General features: G+C 46.5%; 1 protein-coding gene and 1 long non-coding RNA gene across 2 annotated transcripts; one reads left to right on the top strand and one right to left on the bottom strand.

Moving 5' to 3' along the window:
- Positions 1-418: 418 nt before the first annotated feature.
- On the bottom strand, positions 419-15,836 carry CCDC92B (coiled-coil domain containing 92B). The gene is made up of 4 exons (XM_016138743.2): positions 15,729-15,836; positions 7,731-7,883; positions 3,847-3,894; positions 419-1,439 (listed from the first exon to the last, which is right to left on the bottom strand). Exons 2-4 carry the CDS (start codon positions 7,858-7,860, stop codon positions 853-855), a joined length of 765 nt encoding a protein of 254 aa, XP_015994229.2. The 5' UTR covers positions 7,861-7,883; positions 15,729-15,836; the 3' UTR covers positions 419-852.
- LOC118604019 lies at positions 13,785-18,471 on the top strand. The gene is made up of 3 exons (XR_004951619.1): positions 13,785-14,367; positions 14,948-15,032; positions 16,516-18,471. It is a non-coding gene; the product is annotated as an uncharacterized LOC118604019 (long non-coding RNA).
- Positions 18,472-21,426: the final 2,955 nt, after the last annotated feature.

Genomic DNA, 21,426 nt, shown 5'->3' with positions numbered 1-21,426 from the left:
CTTCCACAGGCCTGAAAGAGCAGCAGCAGACTCACTGGTGCCCCCTTACTTCCCCAGCATAGCTCCGGGTCTAAATCCCTCAGATGGCATCCTGGTGAGGAACTGAGCTAGAGACAGCTCTAGACCAAGTTCTGCCATTGAACCCATCCTGTAATCCTCTCTAAGGGTCTGTGGGCTCTATCTTCCAGAAGTTCAAATTTCCATCAGGCCAAACTTTCCCACCAGGGGCTCCAGAAGGAGGTGTCTTCTAAAGTGTTAGGTGCTCACCTGTAAGGACCTATCAAGGGGAGTAGGCGGAGGAGAAGCGGCTTCTGAGGACAAAGGTCCAGCCTCTAGCCCCGGAACCCGAGTATCTCCTTGGAGGAAGGTTTGGCGGGAAGGGTGGCCGTGCAGGCCTAGGCAAGGCCGCCGGGCGGAAGTGGTGGAGCTGGAAGGCCTAAGGGTGCTAAGTGCCACTCCGGTTCCTTCCTGTAGACCAGCCTAGCCGTACCCCTCCCGCCAAAACGATTGTCAGCTTCTCTGGGCTTAGCCGTGACCATTGCCCCCTCCCCTCCTAGTTGGCAGAGTGGGGACCAGATAAGGATCAGTACTGCGAGTCCTCTCTACAGAGAAGGTGCACTCGCTGAGCCCCGCGCAGGAGCTCTTTCGCGGGAGGGGAGAGCTCGAAGCTTCGGAAACGTAGGAAAATACAAAAGGCGGGGGCGGTTGGAAGGGATGGAGGAGACGGGCCACCTCTGCCGGCTCCCTGGAGGAGGGGTCGGCTCCCTCGGCTCCCGGGACCTGCCTGCGCGGCCGGGACTCCGTCTCTAGCCCGGGGCCGGCCTCCCCTCCTCCACCCCACCAGACCCGCGCCTACTCCGGGGCCCCGGGCGGACTGGGCGGTCTGGGTTCGGCCAGTGGGTCGGCTTGGTCCGGGGGTTCCTGGGGAGGCGGATGGCGCGGGCTGCGGCCGCTGGGCCGCGGGGGCCTCCGGGCGTAGAGGAAGAGCGCGGGGTCCGGCATGGGGTCGGTGTCGTCCAAAGCGCCGGCTGCACGGTCCCAGGCGGCCCAGTCCCGGCCGGGACCCTTGGCGGCGGCCTCCGCGGCGGGCGGACGGCGGGCCCGTTGAGCGCGTCGGCGGGACCGGGGCTCCGCTGCGGCGCCAGGGCCTGGGCGTGGCGTCTGCAGTCTCTGGCGCGCGGCGTGCAGCTGGCAGGAGAGGTAGGCGGCCGCCTCTGTGTGCTTCTGCAGCTCGGTGCCCAGCACCGTGGCGCGGTGGCTGCGGCGACGCAGCTCCTCCAGAAAGCGGCGCTCCTCCGCGCGCAGGCTGCAGCGCAGCGCGGACACCAGCGCCTCGCGCTGCACCACCTCCCGCCGCAGCTCGGCGTTGGCCGCAGCCCGCGCCGCCAGCTGCGACTCCAGCTCTCGGCACTTGCTCTCCAGCTCCCGAGACGCCGCCTCTGGAAAGCGAAGACAGAGGGGAGAGGTGATAGTCCTGCACAGCTCACCCATCCTTGTAACAAAGCCCTGCAACTCTGCAGTTACACGCCTTGCCCCGCACTCCCCACGGCTACGCTGGTCTTCCTTTTTCTTCCTCAGGGCCCTCGCACCTATTCTACCCTCTGCTTGAACTCTCCTCTAATTCTTCAGGTTTCAGCTTAAATGCAAAAACCCTCCCTGACTATTTATTCAAATATTTATTCAAATATTTGTCGAGCCCTTATTATGTGCACTGTTAGGAGATATGGTGGATAAGAAACATTCCTCATGAAGCTTGTAGCAAGCGTAGTGGGAGAGGTATAGTACATAATCTGTGCCACGTGACATGTGACAATGCCATGACTGTAACAGGAGAATGTCACCTAATCAGGGAAGGCTTCTCAGCACTTAGCAACTTAGGCTAGGATCTGAAGGATGAACAGTAGTGAAGAAGGGAGAGAAGTGTGCTTGGGACAGAAGGAACAACTTGTGCAAAAGCTCTGTGACAGGAGAGGCATGCAAGATCAAGGGATTGAAAGAACTGGGAGTCTGGGCAGGAAAGTCAGTGTGCCCCATCCTTGTTTCCTTAATAGAGAGAGCATTTATTACATTTTGTAATTTTTAGTTTACTTGTTTATTGTTTGCCATTGCCCATTGAATTGGATTTCAACCCTGGGTATACATTGGAACCACTCACAGAACTTTAAAAAATAGTTTTCTGGGCCCTGCCAAAGACCAGCTGAATCAGAATCTGTGGGATTGAAACTGGCACTTCTTAAAACGTCCCGAGGTGATTCTAATGGTCCCACAGAGTTGAGGACCCCTGCCTGCTGGATTATAAACTCCAGTTCAGCAGGAACAGAATCCTGGGATTGGCTCATGTGAATGAGAGTAGGGACACAGGTAGCTGTAAGGTGACTCTTGAATGGATGTGAAAATCACTTGGTGATTTTCATAAAAAAAGAGGACAAAAAGAGTTCTCAAGCCCACTGAGAGAGAAGATAAAAAACAGGACTCTGGGGGCAGTGCCTTGAGCCCAGATGACCCCAAAAGCCTTTTTAGAGAAAGGGTTGTAGGTGGAGTGAAAGCTGCTGATGTCACAGAATTGTTGTTACCTGGTGTTTGGGATGTGTGCCCCCTTCCTCCAAGCACCTAGGCACCAAGAATTTGCCCATGGTTGCCACTTAAGCAGTGGGCAGAATTCTTTCAAGTCTATAAGTGTTTAGATCTTTATGCACAAATATGCAAAACAAATTGTAGGGCTCCTAACATTTTACCTTCAACTTCCAGCCTTCCCCATCCCCAGCTCTTAGCCATGTAGTTCTTGATCTATAAGCAGCACATCAATATAACAGTAGTTCATTCTTAAATTTCACCTAGCTAAGAAAGTCTGTTTTTGTAATTCTTTTATTTATTTATTTATTTATTTATTTATTTATTATTTTTGTGATTCATTTTTAATTAAGCATTTATGCAGTCCCTCTCCATGTCAGGTAATGTGTCTTTCTCACTGAAGACAATGGGTACCATCCAGTCCTAGATCTCAGAGATTATAAAATCTGGTAATTAAGATCTCAACGATGCAACTGTTTCCATTAAAAAAAAAAAGTTTCAATTGTGGTTAAAAAAAACTACATAAAATTTACCATCCTAACAATTTTAAGTGTACAGTTCAGTCGTGTTAACTATATTACTGACAACCCTGGTGTACAGTTCAGTCATGTTAAGTATATTACAATGTTGTGTAAAAGGGCTCTAGAACTTTCCATCTTGAGAAACTGAAACTCTATACTTACTGAGCACTGTTTTTCCAACCCACCTCTCCATTATATGGGTGAAATAACAATATAAAAATATTTTAGTGGAATTGCTACATTAGCAAGAAATCATGTTTTTTATAAAATGAAGGATTTGCTAATGTACAGGTATCTCTTTTCTCCTCATCTAGGCTAAAGTCCTTGAAGTCAAGGACCCCATATTGTCATTGTGTTACATATTAATATTCAGAATCTTGGAGGATATAGACACTGAAGGTGGGAATCACACGTGCAAGGATGGGAAGGATTGGGGAGGTAGGTCACAGAGAGGAATGAATGCAGCCAGCTGGACTTCCTGGACACCATCTCCTTCCTGCTTTTTTCCCCCTACTTTGGCCAGAGACATGGATACAGGACACTATGTACAGTGGTGCAGGCTGTCTACTTTGCCAGGTCATCCAGCTGAATGGGTAAATGGGGCTGACAACCTGCACTGTGCTCAACAAACTGAGGAGTGGCTGTCATCAAGTCTGGACTGGGGACAGAGAAAGCTCAGGTCTTACTAAGTGGTGGGGAAAAGGTGACCTGTTGGGCCCCCATGGCACTTCCCCACCAGTCATTATTCTCTTACCTTGCTGGTGAGATTGGGCCTCTCTTATCTCCAGGTCATGGGTCAGTTCTGCGGGGAGAGACAAGAAAAGACGGTTTGTGTGTGTGTGTGTGTGTGCACGCGCGCGCGCGTGTGTGTGCATGCGTGCGTGCATGTGTGTGTGTGTGATTAGAGAATCATGACTCAGTAAAAGTGACAGTAAGAATCCTTAGAAATCATTCAAATCACCCCCCCCATGCCTATTTTACTACAGCCCAGAGAGGGGAAGAGAGGAAAAGAGATGCCAAGGCACAGCATGAGCCCGATATGCCTGATTCTAAGCCCAGAGATCTTCCCAATCCAAGCTTTGTGGCCTGGATTCAACGTTTAGTTCAACCCTGGTGAGGCTGAGGAGCCTGGCTTACTTTTGGGTCTGGGGGAGTATTTGCCCTTTCCCAGAGGCGATATACAAATACTTAAACAACCAGAGCTGTTCTGGAGGACCCCCTGCTGTGGAGGGCACAGACCCTTTAGTGCTTAGTTGGTGAATCTGGGAAGGCTAGAGAGTCCTGGACTGCTTTTGGCTGCTGGAAGGAGACTCAGAACAGTGGCTGTTTACTAATAGGACACATGCGTTTCACTGTTTTCACAGCCAGTACTGCTGTGCCAGTGTTATTTTCTGAACACCAGCCTTGTGCCTTTCTAAGCTCTGGTTCCTCCATTTTCCAAACTGCAGGGAGAGGGGCTTCAAGGAGGACAGCACCACCTGGCGATGGAAAAGCCTACCTGGAACTTGGCACAGCCTTTGGCTTTGCACTGAGGGGTGGGGCAAGGCAGCCATGGAGCCTGCCAAGGGCACTGGTGCAGGAGCGGTTTCCTCCAGGGCACTAGCAGCCCAGCCACCACCTCTCTATCTACCTGTCTTGCCAGTCCCCATTCCTTACAGCCAGAACACCCCACCCCTCTGCCAGATGCATTTAATTTTTCCAGTCCTACCCTCGCTCCCCCAAATCCACCAGGAGCTGGGAAAGGGGCACGAGGGAGGTGAGGAGCCACAGCTGCCTATGTGAAGGCACTTACTCGGGAGCACCTGTGTATACCCGCAAGGGCAAAGTCTGATGCCCAAAGAGAGTAGGTTTGAAACTGGGGTGGGATGGGTAACATATCTCTGGGACTACCACGCAGCAGCACCTACAGTAGAGAGACAGACAGCCTTGTGGGCCCTCTGCATGCTCCTCCTCTCTGCCCTTACCTGGCCCTTCTAGAGATCAGAGGTTTTGCTAGAGGTACCTTCCTGGGGGAGGCCAGCTATTGCTAGGAGACAGAGAACTGGGGCGCCTGGGCCTTTTGCTGTGACCGGAGCCTGAACCTCCTCCCTGGGGCCCCTAGGAGGACTGTGATACCTCTGCCCCCCAGGGCTTCCTGGGGATAACTTGGCCCCTCCTCCAAAGCCCTGCCATATAGCCCAAGGGACCCTGAACTAGATTCAGGGCATAGACTTTGACTCTGCCACTAACTCCCTGTGGGCAGGTTTCTCCTCCACCCTTAACCACAGGACTTGGGGGAAGGGAGACAGATTCCCAGCTGGGCCCAACTCCCCCATCCAAATCAGAGTCCATCTTTTGGTCAGAGTCCCCAAGGTTAGGTGAGTATGCCGTGAGATCAGATGCACTGTGACCTTGGGCCAGTGATAGCATTTCCCTGAGCTTCAGTTTCCTCATCCGCAATATGGGGACAAAATTGCAACTGCCTCACAAGGGGCTGTTCCTGGGATTAAATGAGAGAAAATAAACAGAGGGTTCAACCCAGGGCTGAGTCAGTGCTAAATACATGGGAGCAGTTCTTGTTATTATCTAGCTGCCCACCACCCACCTCTCAAGTCCTTCATTCTGAGTCGTCACATCTTTATGGCAGGCTCTCCCCACAGCCCTGTCCCTTTGGCTCCTATACCAGCCACTCCTCTCTCCCTTCCCTCTTGAATTTACTTTTTTTAAAAAAATCTCTTTTGTTCTACTCTCTTCTCCTCACTCCCCGACCCCTTCGAGGGAGGGCCTTATTCAGTCATTTCAGCCCCGGAACAGTGCAGAGTTATTTTTATCTCCTTAATTGATAACTAAGAGGAGAGGGCGCATACCCATCTGAGAAGGGTGGTGGGGGCCAGGGCCCTCTGTTCCTGCCTATTACACTTTCTTGGGATCTTGGCCTGTATCCTAAGTAGAAAGGCCCAGGTCTTCATAAATAGGGCAAAACAAAAAGAAATTACAGGAAGAGCTGTAGGGCTTTAGAGTTCCCTTGTCTCAATTTTTCTTTAAGGTTATTGTAATGAAAAAGTGGCATCAGGCAGGGGCAAGTTGCTTTGAGGCTGCCCTTTGCTGCCATCCAGGCTTTGGGAGAGATTGAAGGGAGCCTGGCCTTGGAATGTGGCCACTAAATCATGCATATGGAGCCAGAAGAGGCTGTAGGGGCTGAGAGTGAGGACTACTGGTTTCTTGTGCCAAGGCGAGAAGCTGGGCAGGTGGCTCAAACCCTTTGGGCCTCAGTTTCCTTCTGGGGAATGAGAAGCCTCTCATGACAGGGGCTGGAAGGGAGGTAGAAGTCTGAGCATCTTGGGGAGAGAATGTGCAGAAAGCTGCAGAGGCATGCAGGACCAGCAATCTGGAGCTCTGGGTTCTAATCCTGAGTCTGCCACTAACATATCATATGACTTTTTTTTCTCTGGGCCTCAGTTTATCTATTTATACCATGAAGAGGTTGAGCTATTCCAGTTGAGAGATTCTGTGAGTCATTAGCTCTAAAGCCTGCACTTGAAGACTCAGCCTGAGTGAGCACTTGGGCCAGAGCCAGGCCTCTGAGAGGGCCAGGCAGCTGAGGCATGAGGTCCAAGAGGGAGGTCAGGCCCAGAATTTAGCTTTGTCCTTGGTGCCTTCCTCTGTCCTGCTCGCAAATCTAATTGGTTGCCAAGTCCTTTCCTTTAATTTGCTTCCTACTGATCCTCCCCTTTCCATCTCCCTTTATCCCTTCAGTGGGCCATTTCCTCAGCCCTATCACTAGCCTCCCTGCCTCCCTCTTCTACCAATTCATTTTCCATACAATTCCCACGTTGAGTTTCTTAATGTAGCATGATGCTGCTCAAAACCTTCAGTGGCTCCCCACTACTCAGGAAGACGGGCCACACTTCTTACCTGTACTGGCATTTGTCAAGGTCTTCTATGATCTGGCTTCAGCCATATTTCTCACCAGTCTCCTTTAAGCTCAGTTTTATCCATCAAAGAGAACTTTTCCTAAGCCTTTGGTTTCCTACCTCTGGACTTGGCCATGCTTTTTTTGGAATACTTGGAATGCTTTCTCCACCTTCATTCCGCTATAATATCTCAGCATGTCTAAATCTTACTCATCCTTCAGAGAATGGAAATGTTTCCATCCTCTCTGGGGAGCCTGGGATGCCTGGTCTCCTGCATTACCCATGCTTCGAGCAGGACAGGATCCTACCCATGAATTCCCATTGGCCTTGTTTATTTTCTGTGTATCTTAGTATTCTGTGTGTGTGTGTGTGTGTGTGTGTGTGTGTGTCTGTGTGTCTGTGTGTCTGTGTGTCTGTGTGTTCCCACCTAGATAGGGCTTCTTAAGGACTGGGAGGCACTTGATAAATATGTATGGTAGAAAAGGACAGAAAACTCCCAGGAATGATTCCTAGGCTTCCCTATGCTACCAAACTAGAGCCCTTTGCACTGAAACTTGTATCTCACCTCCCCAAGACTGAGTTTCCTCATCCAGATAAAGGGGCGATGAACACCCACCTGGCAGGATCGTCGTGAGGCTTAGAGAGGCTCCTGGTGGGCACTCCATCAGAGACAATGATTGTGATGACAGTCACCTCTGCAATCCCTGCTACCCCTCATCCAGCCATCTATCCCTCCCAACCTCACCTGAGCAGCGTTTCTGCAGCCTCAGGATTTCCAGGTGCAGGTCTCTCAACAGGGCCATCTGCTCTTTTTTCAGGAAGCTGATGTGGCGTTGCACACTCTGGATCTGATGCTCCAGGGACACGGTATCCATGGCAACCCAGGCTTGGGCCTTACCTGGGGAGGATGACAAGGTGAATCTGCATCTTCTGGACCCATCCACCTGCCCTGCCCACCCTCAGATCCCTCATAGTCTTCTCAGGCTGGGTCTTGTTGCCACTAGGTAGATGATTCTGCCATTGCAGTCATTTCCCCTGTATTTACTCACTGAAGCTTCATGATCAAGTGGATACATTGGCAGGGAAGTATACATATTACCATTTAACAGATGGAGAACTGGAGGCCCAGAGGAAAATGGCTTCACTCCCCTGCCGCATGGTCTCTTCTACTTCTCAGAGAGGAAAACCAATGGAGAAGCAGAGTCAGTAGAGAGAGACAAAGATGGGTTCTATTCTACTTCTTAACCAGCCATGTAACTTTAGGCAAGCTCTCTCTGTCTCTGGGCTGAATTAAAAGAGTTGTGGAGTGGAAGAACCCTGAGGTCTTTTCCAGCTCTGTCATCCTGCAAGTATCCTAGCTTAAGGGTGACCATCACCTGGAAGGATGAGAGGATGGTTTTGAGCATACTCCCTCCCAGTTCAACTCCATTTCTCTGACTTAACTTCAACTCAGGGCTCTGGGCTCTTTCAGGTCATGAAGGAGTAAATCTGATGAATGTTTTACTAACAATGATTCTGGGGCTAAAGGTAGGAGGTAGAGTCCCTTTTAAAAAGAAGAATGGAAAAAGGTGCTAAAGAGACCCATGCAGTGAATCCATGGTGGAAACCTAAGACACTGTGGTAGGACAGAGAAGTTTGCATCCTTGAATCCTTTTGCTGGCCTGGTCTTCCAGGGCTCCCTCTTTTGGTCCTGCCCCTTTCCTAGTGAGTTTCTCTTGAGATCTTCAAGGTCCTAGAAAAGCTGGGGCGGAGGGCAAAACCAGGAGACAGAGGGCGGTGGAGGCCCAGATCTCTGGAGCCCAGGACTCAGAACTCATTCCTTTCTTTCAGGGATGTCCTAAGCTTTTGAAGGTGCTTCCTCCACTGGTCTCAGGAATTCCCTGGGTAGTGGAAAGGGAGGCCAGTTGATGGACAGCTCTGTTCAGCAGATAATCCCCTCTAGACGGGCTTCCATGTAAGTCTCTATAAATCCAGATTTTCATTTGTAGAGTCACCTCAAGATGGTCCACCTGAGACTTTCACATTCATAGGCTTCTCTTTCTGGACTCCCTTCCCTCATATCCCCCTATCCCCCCTAGTCCAACCAAAGAGGACTTTCATTTTAGCCAAGGGTGGCCCTTTGGAATTGGGAATCACTGGCTACATTTACTGACCATCTGCTATGTTTAAAGTATTTTACAGATATTATCTTACTTCTGTCAACCACTCTTCAGTAGGTATGACCACCTTTATTTCACAAACAAACTGAGACTCTGAGTTGAAGTGACTTATGCCAGTTAACATGGTCAAAAAGTGAAAGCAGACCCAATTCTCCAATCAAATCTTTTGAATCCAAAGAAGGTTCCCAATATTTACACTGAGGACAATCCTGGGTTTAAATCCTGACTCTTTCAGTTACCTGCTGTGTGACTGGGCAAGAAAGTTAACCTCCCTGATCCTTTTACCCCTCTCTGTAAAATGGGACTACTAATAGTAATAGTCCCAGGATAACTGTGAAGACTAAATGAAATTAAAAAGGGTAGAGCACTTAGCACATGACCTGGATAAATCAGTGCTACATCCCTTCTCTGTTTAATGTGTGAGTAGGTTTGCCCATGCCTTGATTTGCTGATTTGTTCATCATTCATTCATTCAATGATTTACTGTTGCTAACGGCTGTGCGGGGTTGGGGAGCCACTTTGATGAACAAAATTCTTGCTCTCACAGTATGAGGAGGAGAGAATCAAACAAGTAAATAAGGCATCAAACAAACAAATAATAATACAAAGAAGTTTATAATTACAATCTGTGAAAGGTGCCATAAAAGAAACCTACGGGATAATATGAAAGAATTTAAAATGGGACCTATTTTACATTTGGGGTCAGAGAAAGTCTCTTTGAGGAAGTGTCTTTGGGCAGACACCTCATGACAGACAGAATTCTAAGACAGTCCCCAGGATTTTCAGCCCCTGGTGGTCATACTCTCTTGTATTATCTCATCCCCTTGGGTATGCACGGGACTGTGAATATGATGGATTTCACTCCTATGATTACGTTCATGGCAGAGGTGAAGAAATTCTACGGGTGTAATTGAGGTCTCTAATCAGTTTGACTTTGAGTTAATCAAAAGGGAGATTATTCTGGGTGGGCCAATTCACAGGGCCCTAACTGAAGGAAGAGATCTGAAGCCTAAGAGAAATTCTGCTGGCCTTAAAGGGGTAAACTGTCATGCTGTGAGACAGCCTATGGTAGAAGCCACAGGCAAGGACCTGAGAGAGGCCTCTAGTAGCTGAGGATGGTTCCTCATTGAGAGCTGGCAAGACCATGGGGGCTTCAGTCCTACAACCACAAGGAAGTAAATTCTGCTAACAACCAAAATCATCTTGGAAGCAGATCTCTCCCCAGTTATGCCTTCTGTTGAGATGCAGCCAGTCTTGATTTCAGCTTTATAAGACCCTGAGGAGAGGACCTATGTAAAAAGTGCCAGACTCCTGATCCTTGGAGACTGTGAGAAAATACTTTTATATTGTTTTAAATCACTTAGTTTGTGGTAATTTGTTATGCAACAACAGAAAAGTAACACAGACTTGAAGGAGGGGTAGGAGTTAGGAGAGTACTGGACAGAGCATCTCAAACAGGGAACAATAGCATTTGAGAAGGCCCAGAGGTAGGATAATGATAGTATACATTTATTGAGTGCCTACTATGTGCCAAGCCCTATGTTAAGTGCTTCACATGGTCTTTTTGAGAAACAGAGACATTGCCAATTGCTGGTGAAGGCTGGTGTTAAGGTACTGTGGGAGCGTCACAGGAAGTGAGATTAGCAAGAGAAGGATCACACAAAGTCTTGTAAACTATATTAAAAATTTCGGATTAATACTAAGTGAATTGGGAAGTTATTAAAAGATTTTAGGCAGGGAGGGACATGATATGATTTGCATTTTTAAAAGATCACCCTGGTTGCTGTGGGAGGGCAGATTAGAAGTGGCAAAGTGGATAAGGAGAGGTCAGCTGGAAGAATGTAGCAGTGGTCCAGGTGAGAGATGATGGAGGCCTGGACCAGATGATGGAGGTGAAGATAGAAGTTCCAAGTGTGTTTTGGTAGTAGACTTGGCAGGATACGGGGATGGATTGTATCAGGCCATGATGATGGGGCAGGGGATGTACAGGATGTCTGCCAATTTTATAGCTTGGGCAACTCAAGTATGAAGGCACATTTGCTGGGCTCTCCACTTCCCCTTCTTTCACATTGGACCTTTTCTCTATCTAATCACTCCTATGGTGATATTGTCCAATCCCATAGCTGTAAATTCTATTTATATGCTGATGCCTAAACTAATGTTCCCCTGAACACTAGACTTGACTACATAATATATCCATTTGGATGTTTAATAGGTCCTTCAAACTTACAAGTCTCAGTACTGAACTCTGTGATCACACTTACAAACCTGTCGTGCCTACTGTCCGCCATCTTGATAGACAGCACTGCTATTTGCTTCTTCACTCGGTTGCTCAGGCCAAATGTTTAGGAGTCATAGTTGATTCCTTTTTCTTTTTTCATATGCCAATCCATCTGCAAATCCTGTTGGCTCTACCTTCAGAAAAAATCCTAAATCCAATTAGCTCTTGCAGTCTCCATTGCTATCTCCCTAGCCCCAGCCATCACCATCCCTCTAGTGTCCCACAGCAGTAGCCCCCAAACTGGCTTCTCACTTCCACTCTTGCTGTTGTTGTCTATGCAGCAGCCAGAGTTTCTTTAGTAATTCTGATAATGTCACCTGGTCCCTCACTCGAAACCCTCGAATTGCTTCCCATCTCACCTAAAACCAAATCCTAAATTCTTACGTAATTGGCCCTGGCTCTGTTTGCCCTCATCTCCTACTGTTTACTCACTGCTGGCTCCATCCCAACCACTCTTGGCTCCTGGCTGTTTCCTAAACATGCCAAGCACACCCTTGCCTCAGGGACTTGGTATATACTGTCCCCCTCGTCCAGGAATGCCCTTGCTAAGATACGCTCATGGCCCATTTCCTTCTTTCATTCAGAACTTTGTTCAAATATCACCTCAAGGCCTTCTCGATTATTTGATTTAAAATAGAACCCTCTGACACTCTCCACTCCCTTAATCTGCTTTATTTTTCTTCCATGAATTTGTCACCACACGCTATATTATTACATTTTTGTTTATTATCTGTTTCCCTTGCCAGGTTGTTGGCAACACAGGATGAAGGACTGTTTTGTTTCCTCCTGTTCCCTAGTACCTAGCACAGTATCTGGCAAATAGGAGATACTCAGTAAACATCTGTAGAATGCCTGAGTGAGTGAATCTGTGGAGTTGGCGCGAACTGATGTAGAGGAACAGATTTACAGAGAAGGTAAGATCCAGCCTGAGAAATGTTAGTTTTGATGTGCTCAAGAGACCTCAAACAGGGAGAAACAGATGTCAGCAGGCAAATATTCTGGGGCATTACTTGAGAAGAACAGGTGAGCTATGTCTGCATTATTGTCTATTTATGTTGGGATGTGTGCGCCTGTGTCTGTCCCTGAGCCTGTGTCCATGCTTCAAGGAGTGCATGTATGTGTGCATGTAGTCACTATGGGTTCTTGCCTTTCTTGAATCTATGTATCTGCTGCGTGTGCAAGTGGAAGATGGAGGTATGTTGGCCTGTGCTTACAATGAAGAAAAAAAATGTCTGTTCCCAGCTGCCGATATGCAAATGTTTTGGAAGAGTCAAAATGCTTTCCACATAGCCCTGGAGACTGGACCGTGGCCATACTGACAGGCTGAGCCAACCAGCTGTTTCTGAGCCTTCCCGGAAGGACTTGAGTATTTGCTTCCAACCAGGCAGGCTATGCTTCTCAGGACAGAACTTGGGGTTACAAATGATCTTGGCAAATAATCTTTCTTAGATAGTATTGTTTAGTTTGTGTAGGGGAGGGCAGGAGAAGGAGTGGGGAAGGGGGAACCAGGGACAACACATACCTCTCTGTGTGGCTGAGGAATTACATGTGCTTCGGAAGGCCTAACCCAGGAGGAAATTGTCAGGTTTTCACATAGAAAAGCTGGAATCTCCCGGCTTTAGAACCTTGTGCCTGAGGACTAGGTTCAGGCCAGTGGCAGCAGCTGGAGGGTAAGAGCTATTAGCTCCATCTTCTCCCCACACCCAGCCTGAGATGCCCAGCCTCACAGGTTAAAGTGAGAAGGGTCCCCCGCCTCTGTCCACTGTCCTAACTATCTCAGGAACTGCATTGTTTCTGTTGTCCATCTTTTCCATGCTTCTAGTCCTTTGTTTTAATGAAAAATGTTTATTAAAAAAATTGTCATCAAGAATAAAAAAGGGCATGTAACACAGGGTTTACAAGTTATAGAGTTAATTCCAATTCCAAGTCTTTTTGACATGCCTCTCATCTGTCTGAAAGTTATAAATATTTTTGCTCTTGGAGAAGTTGGTGGAAGGAGCCTTCTGTGCTCAAGTCTCCAACCATAGATGAAGTGTCAGGCGAAGGAACCCTCTGACCCTGGCACAATTCTGACTCTCTAAGGCCTGAGCTCCTGATCCCTGAAAACGACTTCATCTCCTGCTTGTCTCTTTGGAGTTTCTGGACACCCACTTTCCTTCCCAGCTAACTGCCTACAACAGACTTGGCAAGTAGGAAATTGCGGTTCTCTCCTTTCCTAAGTTATCATAGCTCTTTGGATTAGAAGAACCATAGAAAGTACAGAATCATGGCACTCAGAGCTCTGAAGGGTCTTTAGAATCATCTCAATCAGTGATTTTCAAAATTTCCACAGAGCCCCAGAGTTCTGCAGAGGGGTCCTAAAAGGGGTGGGTGCAAGGAGCAGGGCTCGAGGCTTTGTTGTTTTCACCCCTCTTTTATATGGGTTTGTGCATACAAATTCATTAGAGAAAAGGCTTCTACTACCCAAAAGTCTGAAGACCACTTTTCTAGTCCAGTCTCTCTCTCAGGCAGATGCAAGGGCTAAGAGAGGAAGCAGAACTGAAGCCTCTTGCTTTCTGCTTGCATGGCATTTGCATTGTCTGCCACCCCTCACTCTTGACTGATTCTCTTGTCCCAGTTTCCATTTCGTTCTTATTATTTCTTTTCCTCTTTGGGACTGAAAATATTGATCAAGTCAACAAATATCTGTGCGCTGTTCTGAACACTCAGTACCTACATTTTGTTAAAATTCTTTATGCCTTCTTGTTTCAAGGAGAATGTTAAACTTATTTTTATCATCCTAATTGCTAGGGCAGTATATTAAGTGATCATGGTAATAAATGAATAAATAAATGAACTAAAATTTTCTTTACTTTTCTTATCCCTCCTAACTACCTGTTTGAAGCCTGGGATAGGAGAGAGAGCTGGAGCTCAAGAAGTCTTTCTCAGATGTAGATGCACAGGTAATAATATTTATAATAACAATAAGTATCATTGCACACATAATAATATTTACAATAATAATAAATGGCTGCCACTGTTCTTAACATTTTACATATAGTAATTCATTTATATTCACAGCAACCTTACGTCGAAGGTTCTATTAGTACATATACCCACTCCATAGATGAGGAAACAGGCTCAGAGGGGTTAAGCAGTTTGCCCAATATACACAACTGTCTGCCTGGCAACTTGGAGCACTCCACTGGGTGCTCATCCTGGCATCGAAGGCCCTTCGCAATCTGAAAACAGGCCACATTTGCAGTCTGATTTCTTCCTCTTTTCATCTGATTCTACCTCTTGCTGCTCTCACGACAAACTCCTTATACCCATGAACATCCCTCACTTGAATGATGCTACCCTTCTCGAGTGCTGCCTTTCCTAGGAAGCTTTCCCTGACCCCCACCAACTTGTCAATGTGTTCCCCAGGCATTCCATTCTACCATGTATCACATTTGTGTGTGTGTGTGTGTGTGTGTGTGTGTGTGTGTGTGGCTTTTGCTCTAAGCTATAAGCTTCTTGACGGCAGATTTTTGTCTCCAGGAATCCCTTGCATGGAATGGGAGCACAAGAAATGTTGGTGAAACAGAGAGAATGAGTTAAGTGTTATTGGCAATCACCAGGGCAAGTAAGTGCATGTATTAAAAAATGATTACTCCCTGCACCCCCAAGTCCTTGCTTCTTCTGGGGACTTAAGTTGGGAACAAGAAGTCAGCCCTTGACAAATGTCTGGGACTCTGTTAGATAGAGTCACTTGGCTAGTGGTGGAGCCTAGGGGTCTTGTGGTCCTCTCCACTCCAGGGCCTCAGTCCTCCACTACCAGTGGGCCGTGCCTCCCCCACTCCACTAAGATCCCAGGACTCTCAATCTCAGCAAAGCTGAGGATCCAGAAACACAAGAGTGGGACGTATGAGGAAACTGGAGCCCCAACCCCTTCAGTCTTGATGTTCTGCCCTGATTACACCTCGAATATGACTCCCAGAGAAGGGGTGGGGGATGTGGAATCTAAGGAGGACAGGGAAGAGAGGTACTAGGGAGGACAGGGAAAGGCAGGCAGAAAGAAAGATGTGTGTGGTGGGGGGTGGCAAGAGGTTGTGCTGGCTTGACCTCTGCTGCTCTGGAGTCTCCACCAGAGCCAAGAAGGACCTGAGTCTGGGCGGTGGAGCACAACTTCTGCCAGCAGCTCGTGGGTCCTGTCCGCCTCCCGCGCGCTGCGGTGCCCAGCTCCAAACCAGCCCTCCCAGGGGAGCTGGAGCTCGGTCTGCGCAGCTCCTCACCCGGGGCCACCCCGGCGCCCACCCCCCATGCCCACCGGCCTCCTCACCTTCGGGACCTGAGGGAGCGACTGGCCAGAGGGGCCCTGGGTCCGGGCAGGGCTGGGTGGGGGAGGCGCTCTTCTTCCCCGAGCTAGCTGCGCCCGGGGTTCCGCAGCGCCCGCCCTGGCTGCGGCGCCATTCGCTGCTACGAGGCTGCGAGGCGCTCAGGCCGGGGCTCCGGGGGGTTCCGGGGCGCCGAGGGGGGGTCCAGGGCGGCCTTCAGGCGTAAACACCCAGCAACGTGACCGGAACTGGCGAACGAGCCGTAGGGGGGAGCTGGGGGGCGGGAGAGATAAGGGGGGAGGGGAGGGACCTGGGACTGGCGGGGAGGGGCTGTGGGCGGGGCGGGGGGGAAGGGATGTGGGTGGCGCTCAGTTGGGGGAAGGGGAACCCCAAGAGCCCCGAGAGCCAGGCCTAAGGACCCCAGAGGGCCGCTGAACTCGCGGAGCTGGCTTTGGCTGGGAGCTGGAAGGGAAACCCCGGGAACGGGTCGGCTACTTGGCCAGCAAGAGCGCGGCGGGAGGATCAGCACCGCGGACAGCGCCCAGGCCGGCAAGCTGCGATCCGCTCCGCCCCTCTGCCCACCCCCTGGCATAGGAACAACAGACAGTGCCCTCACTAGCTCAGGGAAGAGTTGGGTAGGGGGCGAACTGACTAGGGGTCAGGAAACCTACCCTTTGCCTAGTTGGCAGCAAAGCCGCCCCAGACATCTCACTAGCTGTATGACCTTGGGCGAATCACATCACCTCTCTGGGCCCTCAGTTGATAAGATACCCTCTTTTCCTCTATGTGAAGGTTCCAAGAGCCAAGAGAAGATACTTTAAAAACTCTAAAGTCCAGAACATTGCTTTTGATCCAATTTCACTACACATAGAAGGCTTCTGGAGCTGCACTGCTTGGCTTCTAATTCCGGCTCTACCAATACCTTCCTCCTGCCTGGGCCTCAAGTCTACTCATGTATAAGGTGGGATAATGATGGTCTATGCAGCACATAAGATCTTTGGGTTGTCGTGAGGGTTAAATGAATTCATATATGTAAAGCGTGTAAAACAGAGCTGAGTGCTCATTAGGAATTCGTGCTCATGATCTCAAGGGACCAGGTGACATTGTATGAGTGTCTGGTGGCTCAAGACCCACTCTGGGTGAGTCATTCCCACCCTTGTCTTCAGGGACCTGAGGAAGGGACTGAGGGGATTCAGACTTAAGGGCTTGTCTGACCTTTCCCAGCCAATTATTTTCTGTCCTGACTTTGCGGGTCAAATATCCAGAGAAGTCCTGTTCCTTTGTCTCCAGAACTGTGACACCCTGGCATGAGGGCTTTGGAGGGGGTCTCAGCAACTCAGTGGTCTCAAGGGCACTCTGCCTTCTCTCAATGGACCCCTTTCCTTCCTGTTCTCTTCAGTCAGTTTCTAAGCCTTAACTGGACTTGGGTGTCAATGGATAAAAGCTTTAGCTGCTCCTGGAAGATTATGAACCTCAAAAAGTTTAAAAAAATGACTCTCTTATGTGGCTTGACAGGCAGTGGGATTTGTATTTTGTTCAAACGTGTTTTAAATTCCACTCTGTGGGAACTCCAGCTTCTCATTGTGCTTTGGGCAGGCCGCTCTTCACTCTGTCTTTCCTGAGGAAACCACTGAGAGAGAAGCAGAAAGGTTAGCCCAGCTCCATTTCTTAGTCCCTTGTCCCTCCTGGGGCACTATTCCTGGGCATGCACTGTGTGCAAGTGTCTCCAGCAGGGCTATAGGTTCTGATGAAGCATCAGTTCATCAATAGTTCCGATTAATCATCCATTTCAAAGAACCAACCCCTCAACTGCATGAGATATTGGTAAGAAGGTTTAAAGGTATGTTTTGTATCCCCAAAACATCTGGTATGAAGGAGCTTGCAAACCTGGGTTCTGATCTGAGCTCTTTCCATTTACTAGTTGAGTAATTCTGGGTATGTCTTAACCTCCTTGAGCTCCAGTTCCCATAACTGCCTTTTTCTCCTGTCCCTTCAGGCCTAGGGATGATAACAACTCTGCCTATCCCTGTTCTTAAATTCTGCCCACTGCTTTGTAAATAGTCCCTTAACACTTTTCAAATGATCCATTTCAAATGTACTGTCTGTTCCCTGCCAGGACACTGACCCATGCAGAGTTGACCCAAACAGAACTCAGCAAGTCAGTATTCCAAGCTGTCATGAAGATATGGAGGGACCCTCTAGACCTTCTCTGTCACCAAGATTTCACTCTCCTAGCTGGCATTCAAGATACTTACTTACCTTTCCCTAAAGTTCATGATCACTATGAATACCTTCTGTCATAGTTGGATTCTTGCTGAGAGGCATGATGAAACTCACTTCTATCCTTAAGTGAGTTGGGCTTTGAATCCTGGCTACACTGCTCACCTGCTGGTGCTTCCTCCAGTCAATCCCATTAAGAAGCTAGAAGTTAAGGGACTCTACTGACATTGTTTACACAGGTTGACTTCTCAGTGTGGGGAAGTCAAGAAGAGCGGACAAAGGTGGGGAAAGGTTGTAGAGGAACAAGATATCTGGCACAGTCTTCCTCACCAGGTTGTGCTGTGTTTGCTGTTCTCTCCCAGACTGCTGCCCATTGAGTGCTCAAGCATTGGTGGGCACCAAGACCCCCTCTCTATGCAATAAGGAGGCAGGTGACAGTGTTACAGGGGTAGCCTCTATTTTTCAAAGACTCTGGCTGTACTGTCCTGGCCTCCTCAGTTCAGGAACCAATCTAGGTTCCTTGGGATTCTGTGGCTAGAGGGATGACATGTTGGGAACTCTGGGACTATAGAGCCAACCAGAGGTTCCTGTGGATTAGCCTCTTAGCTAGCTCACCTACTGAAGGAAAGATCAAACTGGGGCAAAGTCGCACTCTCATTAGTGGTGAGATACCTGATTTGGATAAAATAGTCCCTAAAATCTCAGCTCTGATTTTCAGAATCTCCGGTCATCTCTAAACCACTGGCATGGCAACAGAAATGAGGTGTGTGCGTGTGTGCGTGCGTGCATGAGTGTGTGCGTGTGGCATGCATGTGTGTGATGGACCACAATTTGGCCTCAGACGCATCCTCTCTGCTTTAACTATGCTTATATCCTCGTCCATCTAGGGCAGAGAGCTCAGCAGCTCACCTCATAGGTATCATTGGAGGGATCCTGAGAGGTTCCACTGCCTGTGTTTGAAATCCTTGCATTTCAGACCACATGATCTTGGGCAACTAGCTTCCCAAATATTTGGTAATCTGGTGTCATTGTGGCCTCTGTTTTCCTTTATTTTTTCCTCCTTACTTTATGTTAACTTTGCCACACATGACGTTCCACATTTTGCTTTAAATGTATCACTTCCTACAGCCAGCTCTTTTTAGCATTATGTTTTACTAGAGAAGTGTTGGAATTACACCTCAAAAAGATTAAAAAATGCAGTAACAAAAAATCCTATTGCTCTAATGCAACTAGTATTACTTTCGTGGATTATCTTCTAGTATTTTTATATTCAAGGAAAAAATGTTTTTGTTGCACATATTTACATAGTTGTTTTCATGGCATAATTATCTGATATTTTTCATCCACATTTTTTTCATCTTTTCATATAGTCTTCACAATTCTAATAACCTCTACAATATAATTGATTATTTGTGGTTGGTTTTTGTCTATTTGTTTGAAATAAATTATAATCTAAAAATGATTTTTTAAATTTCTAATGAAGAAAATAAGGAGTCTATAATCTTACCACCCAGATCGTATTATCTGGATGGTGAGATTATGAAATTTTTTATTTACAAACATATTTTTAAGGCACTGACAGGATCATACAGTACCACACTCTGTTCTGCACTGTGCATTTTTCACTTATATCTTGGAGGTTTCCTAAAGATCATTAAATGTTTTCATTTGCTAATTAATACCTGTATATTTAAAGATTATTTTTCATCATTCATTGTAGAAAAATTAGAAGTTCCAGTAAGCAGAGATAAGAAAACAAAATTGCCCATTTATATCTCCTATTCATAACACCTCCTAACATTTTGCTTCTTCTTTGTATGTATAAACATTATACATATTTTTAACATCTTATTTTTTAGTCTGCTTTTTAACTCAGCAATACAGCATGAACATTTTTCTCCTGTGCAGAATATTATTCCACTGTATAGATAAACCACAGTATACTGTGCCTATTCAATTTCTTACTGTTTGAAAGTTAGATTATTTCTACTTTTTCATGTTATAAATCGTAATAGGATGAACATTCTGGTAGGGTAATCATTTAAAAAGTGACTTTTATTGCATTTTTTCTTATCAGACATGTTTATTTAGAAAAATTAGACTATATGGATACAAAAAAAGTCACTATGACTTTACCCATCCAGAGATAAGTCACTTTTTTATATGTTCCTGTAGTTCTTCCAGATTTTTCTAAAAATATATTAATATATTGGTTCTATTTGGAAACTTTTTCCATTTCAAATATATCTTTAAAAAATTGATATATATTTAACATATAATATTATATTAATTTTAAGTGTATAAAATAATTCGATATTTGTATATATTGTGAAATGATTACTGCAATACATCTAGTTAACATTCCTCAGCACGCATAGTTACAAATTTTTTTCTAGTGATGAAAACTTTTAAGTCCTGCTTTTTTAACAACTAGCAAATATGCCATACTATAGTCACCTACTTACGACAAAATATATCTTGATTTTTTTTATGTCAATGAAGTTTTTTTGTTAGTAGCTGTATATCTCACCAAATGAACAAGCTTCTTTACTTAATAATATCCCATTGGACTTTTGTATTGTTTCCAGTTTTCCTCTATTGTGAATAATGCTGCAATGGATATTCTTCTAGAGACATTTTTCTCATTTTTAATTATGTCCTTAGGATGAATTCCAACTGAATCAAGGGACATACACATTTGATGGTTTTTCATTATACTGTCAAATTGCCATACGCAATGGTTGGACCAATTATCCTCCAACCTCAGTCACGATTAGGAGAGCCCACTTTTCTTCTCCATACAAACCCTGTGTGGGGTAATTAAAAACTACACGATCAACTGTTCCAGATCTGACATGTAAAAAAATGGTGTTACATTTAACTTTTCAAGTACTTTATTTCTAGCAAGATTGGATTTTTAAAATGTGCACATTAGCTATTTATATTTCTTTTGTAAATTGCTTCTTCATGTCTACCCATTTCTCTATTAAAATGTTTATCATTTCTTATTCCTTTATAATAAAACTTTCGGTATTTGAATTTTTATAATAAAATACAAATACATACAATTTACTATTTTAACTATTTTTAAGAGTATAATTCAGTAGTATTAAACGTGTTCACATTGCTTAGCAGCCATCACCACTATCCATTTCCAGAATTCCTTTCATCTTGCAAAACTGAAACTCCGTGATCATTAAATGATAACTTCCCATTCTCTACCCCTCTGCGCCTTTTTCAGATGCTGGTAACCACTATTCTACTTTCTGTCTCTATAAATCTGACTATACTGGGTATGTCATATAAGTGAAATCATACAGTATTGTCTTTTTGTGTCTGACTTATGTCCTTTAGCATAATGTCCTCGAGATTCACTATGTTGTAGCATGTGTCAGAATTTTTTCCCTTTTAAGGCTGAATAATATTCCATAGTATGTACATACCACATGTTGTTTATTTATCTGCCCATGGATACTTGGGTTG

This window comes from Rousettus aegyptiacus, unplaced genomic scaffold, assembly GCF_014176215.1.
Source record: "Rousettus aegyptiacus isolate mRouAeg1 unplaced genomic scaffold, mRouAeg1.p scaffold_m13_p_6, whole genome shotgun sequence".
Taxonomy (NCBI): domain Eukaryota; kingdom Metazoa; phylum Chordata; class Mammalia; order Chiroptera; family Pteropodidae; genus Rousettus; species Rousettus aegyptiacus.
This window is presented reverse-complemented; position numbering and strand designations above follow the sequence as displayed.

Excerpts from the sequence above, each read along its gene's own strand:
- CCDC92B (XM_016138743.2), bottom strand. The coding sequence starts at position 7,860 with ATGGATACCGTGTCCCTGGAGCATCAGATCCAGAGTGTGCAACGCCAC. Across the intron at positions 3,895-7,730 it reads GCTGCAGAAACGCTGCTCAG|AACTGACCCATGACCTGGAG; the intron begins GTGAGGTTGGGA and ends CTCTCCCCGCAG. Across the intron at positions 1,440-3,846 it reads GGCCCAATCTCACCAGCAAG|AGGCGGCGTCTCGGGAGCTG; the intron begins GTAAGAGAATAA and ends TTCGCTTTCCAG.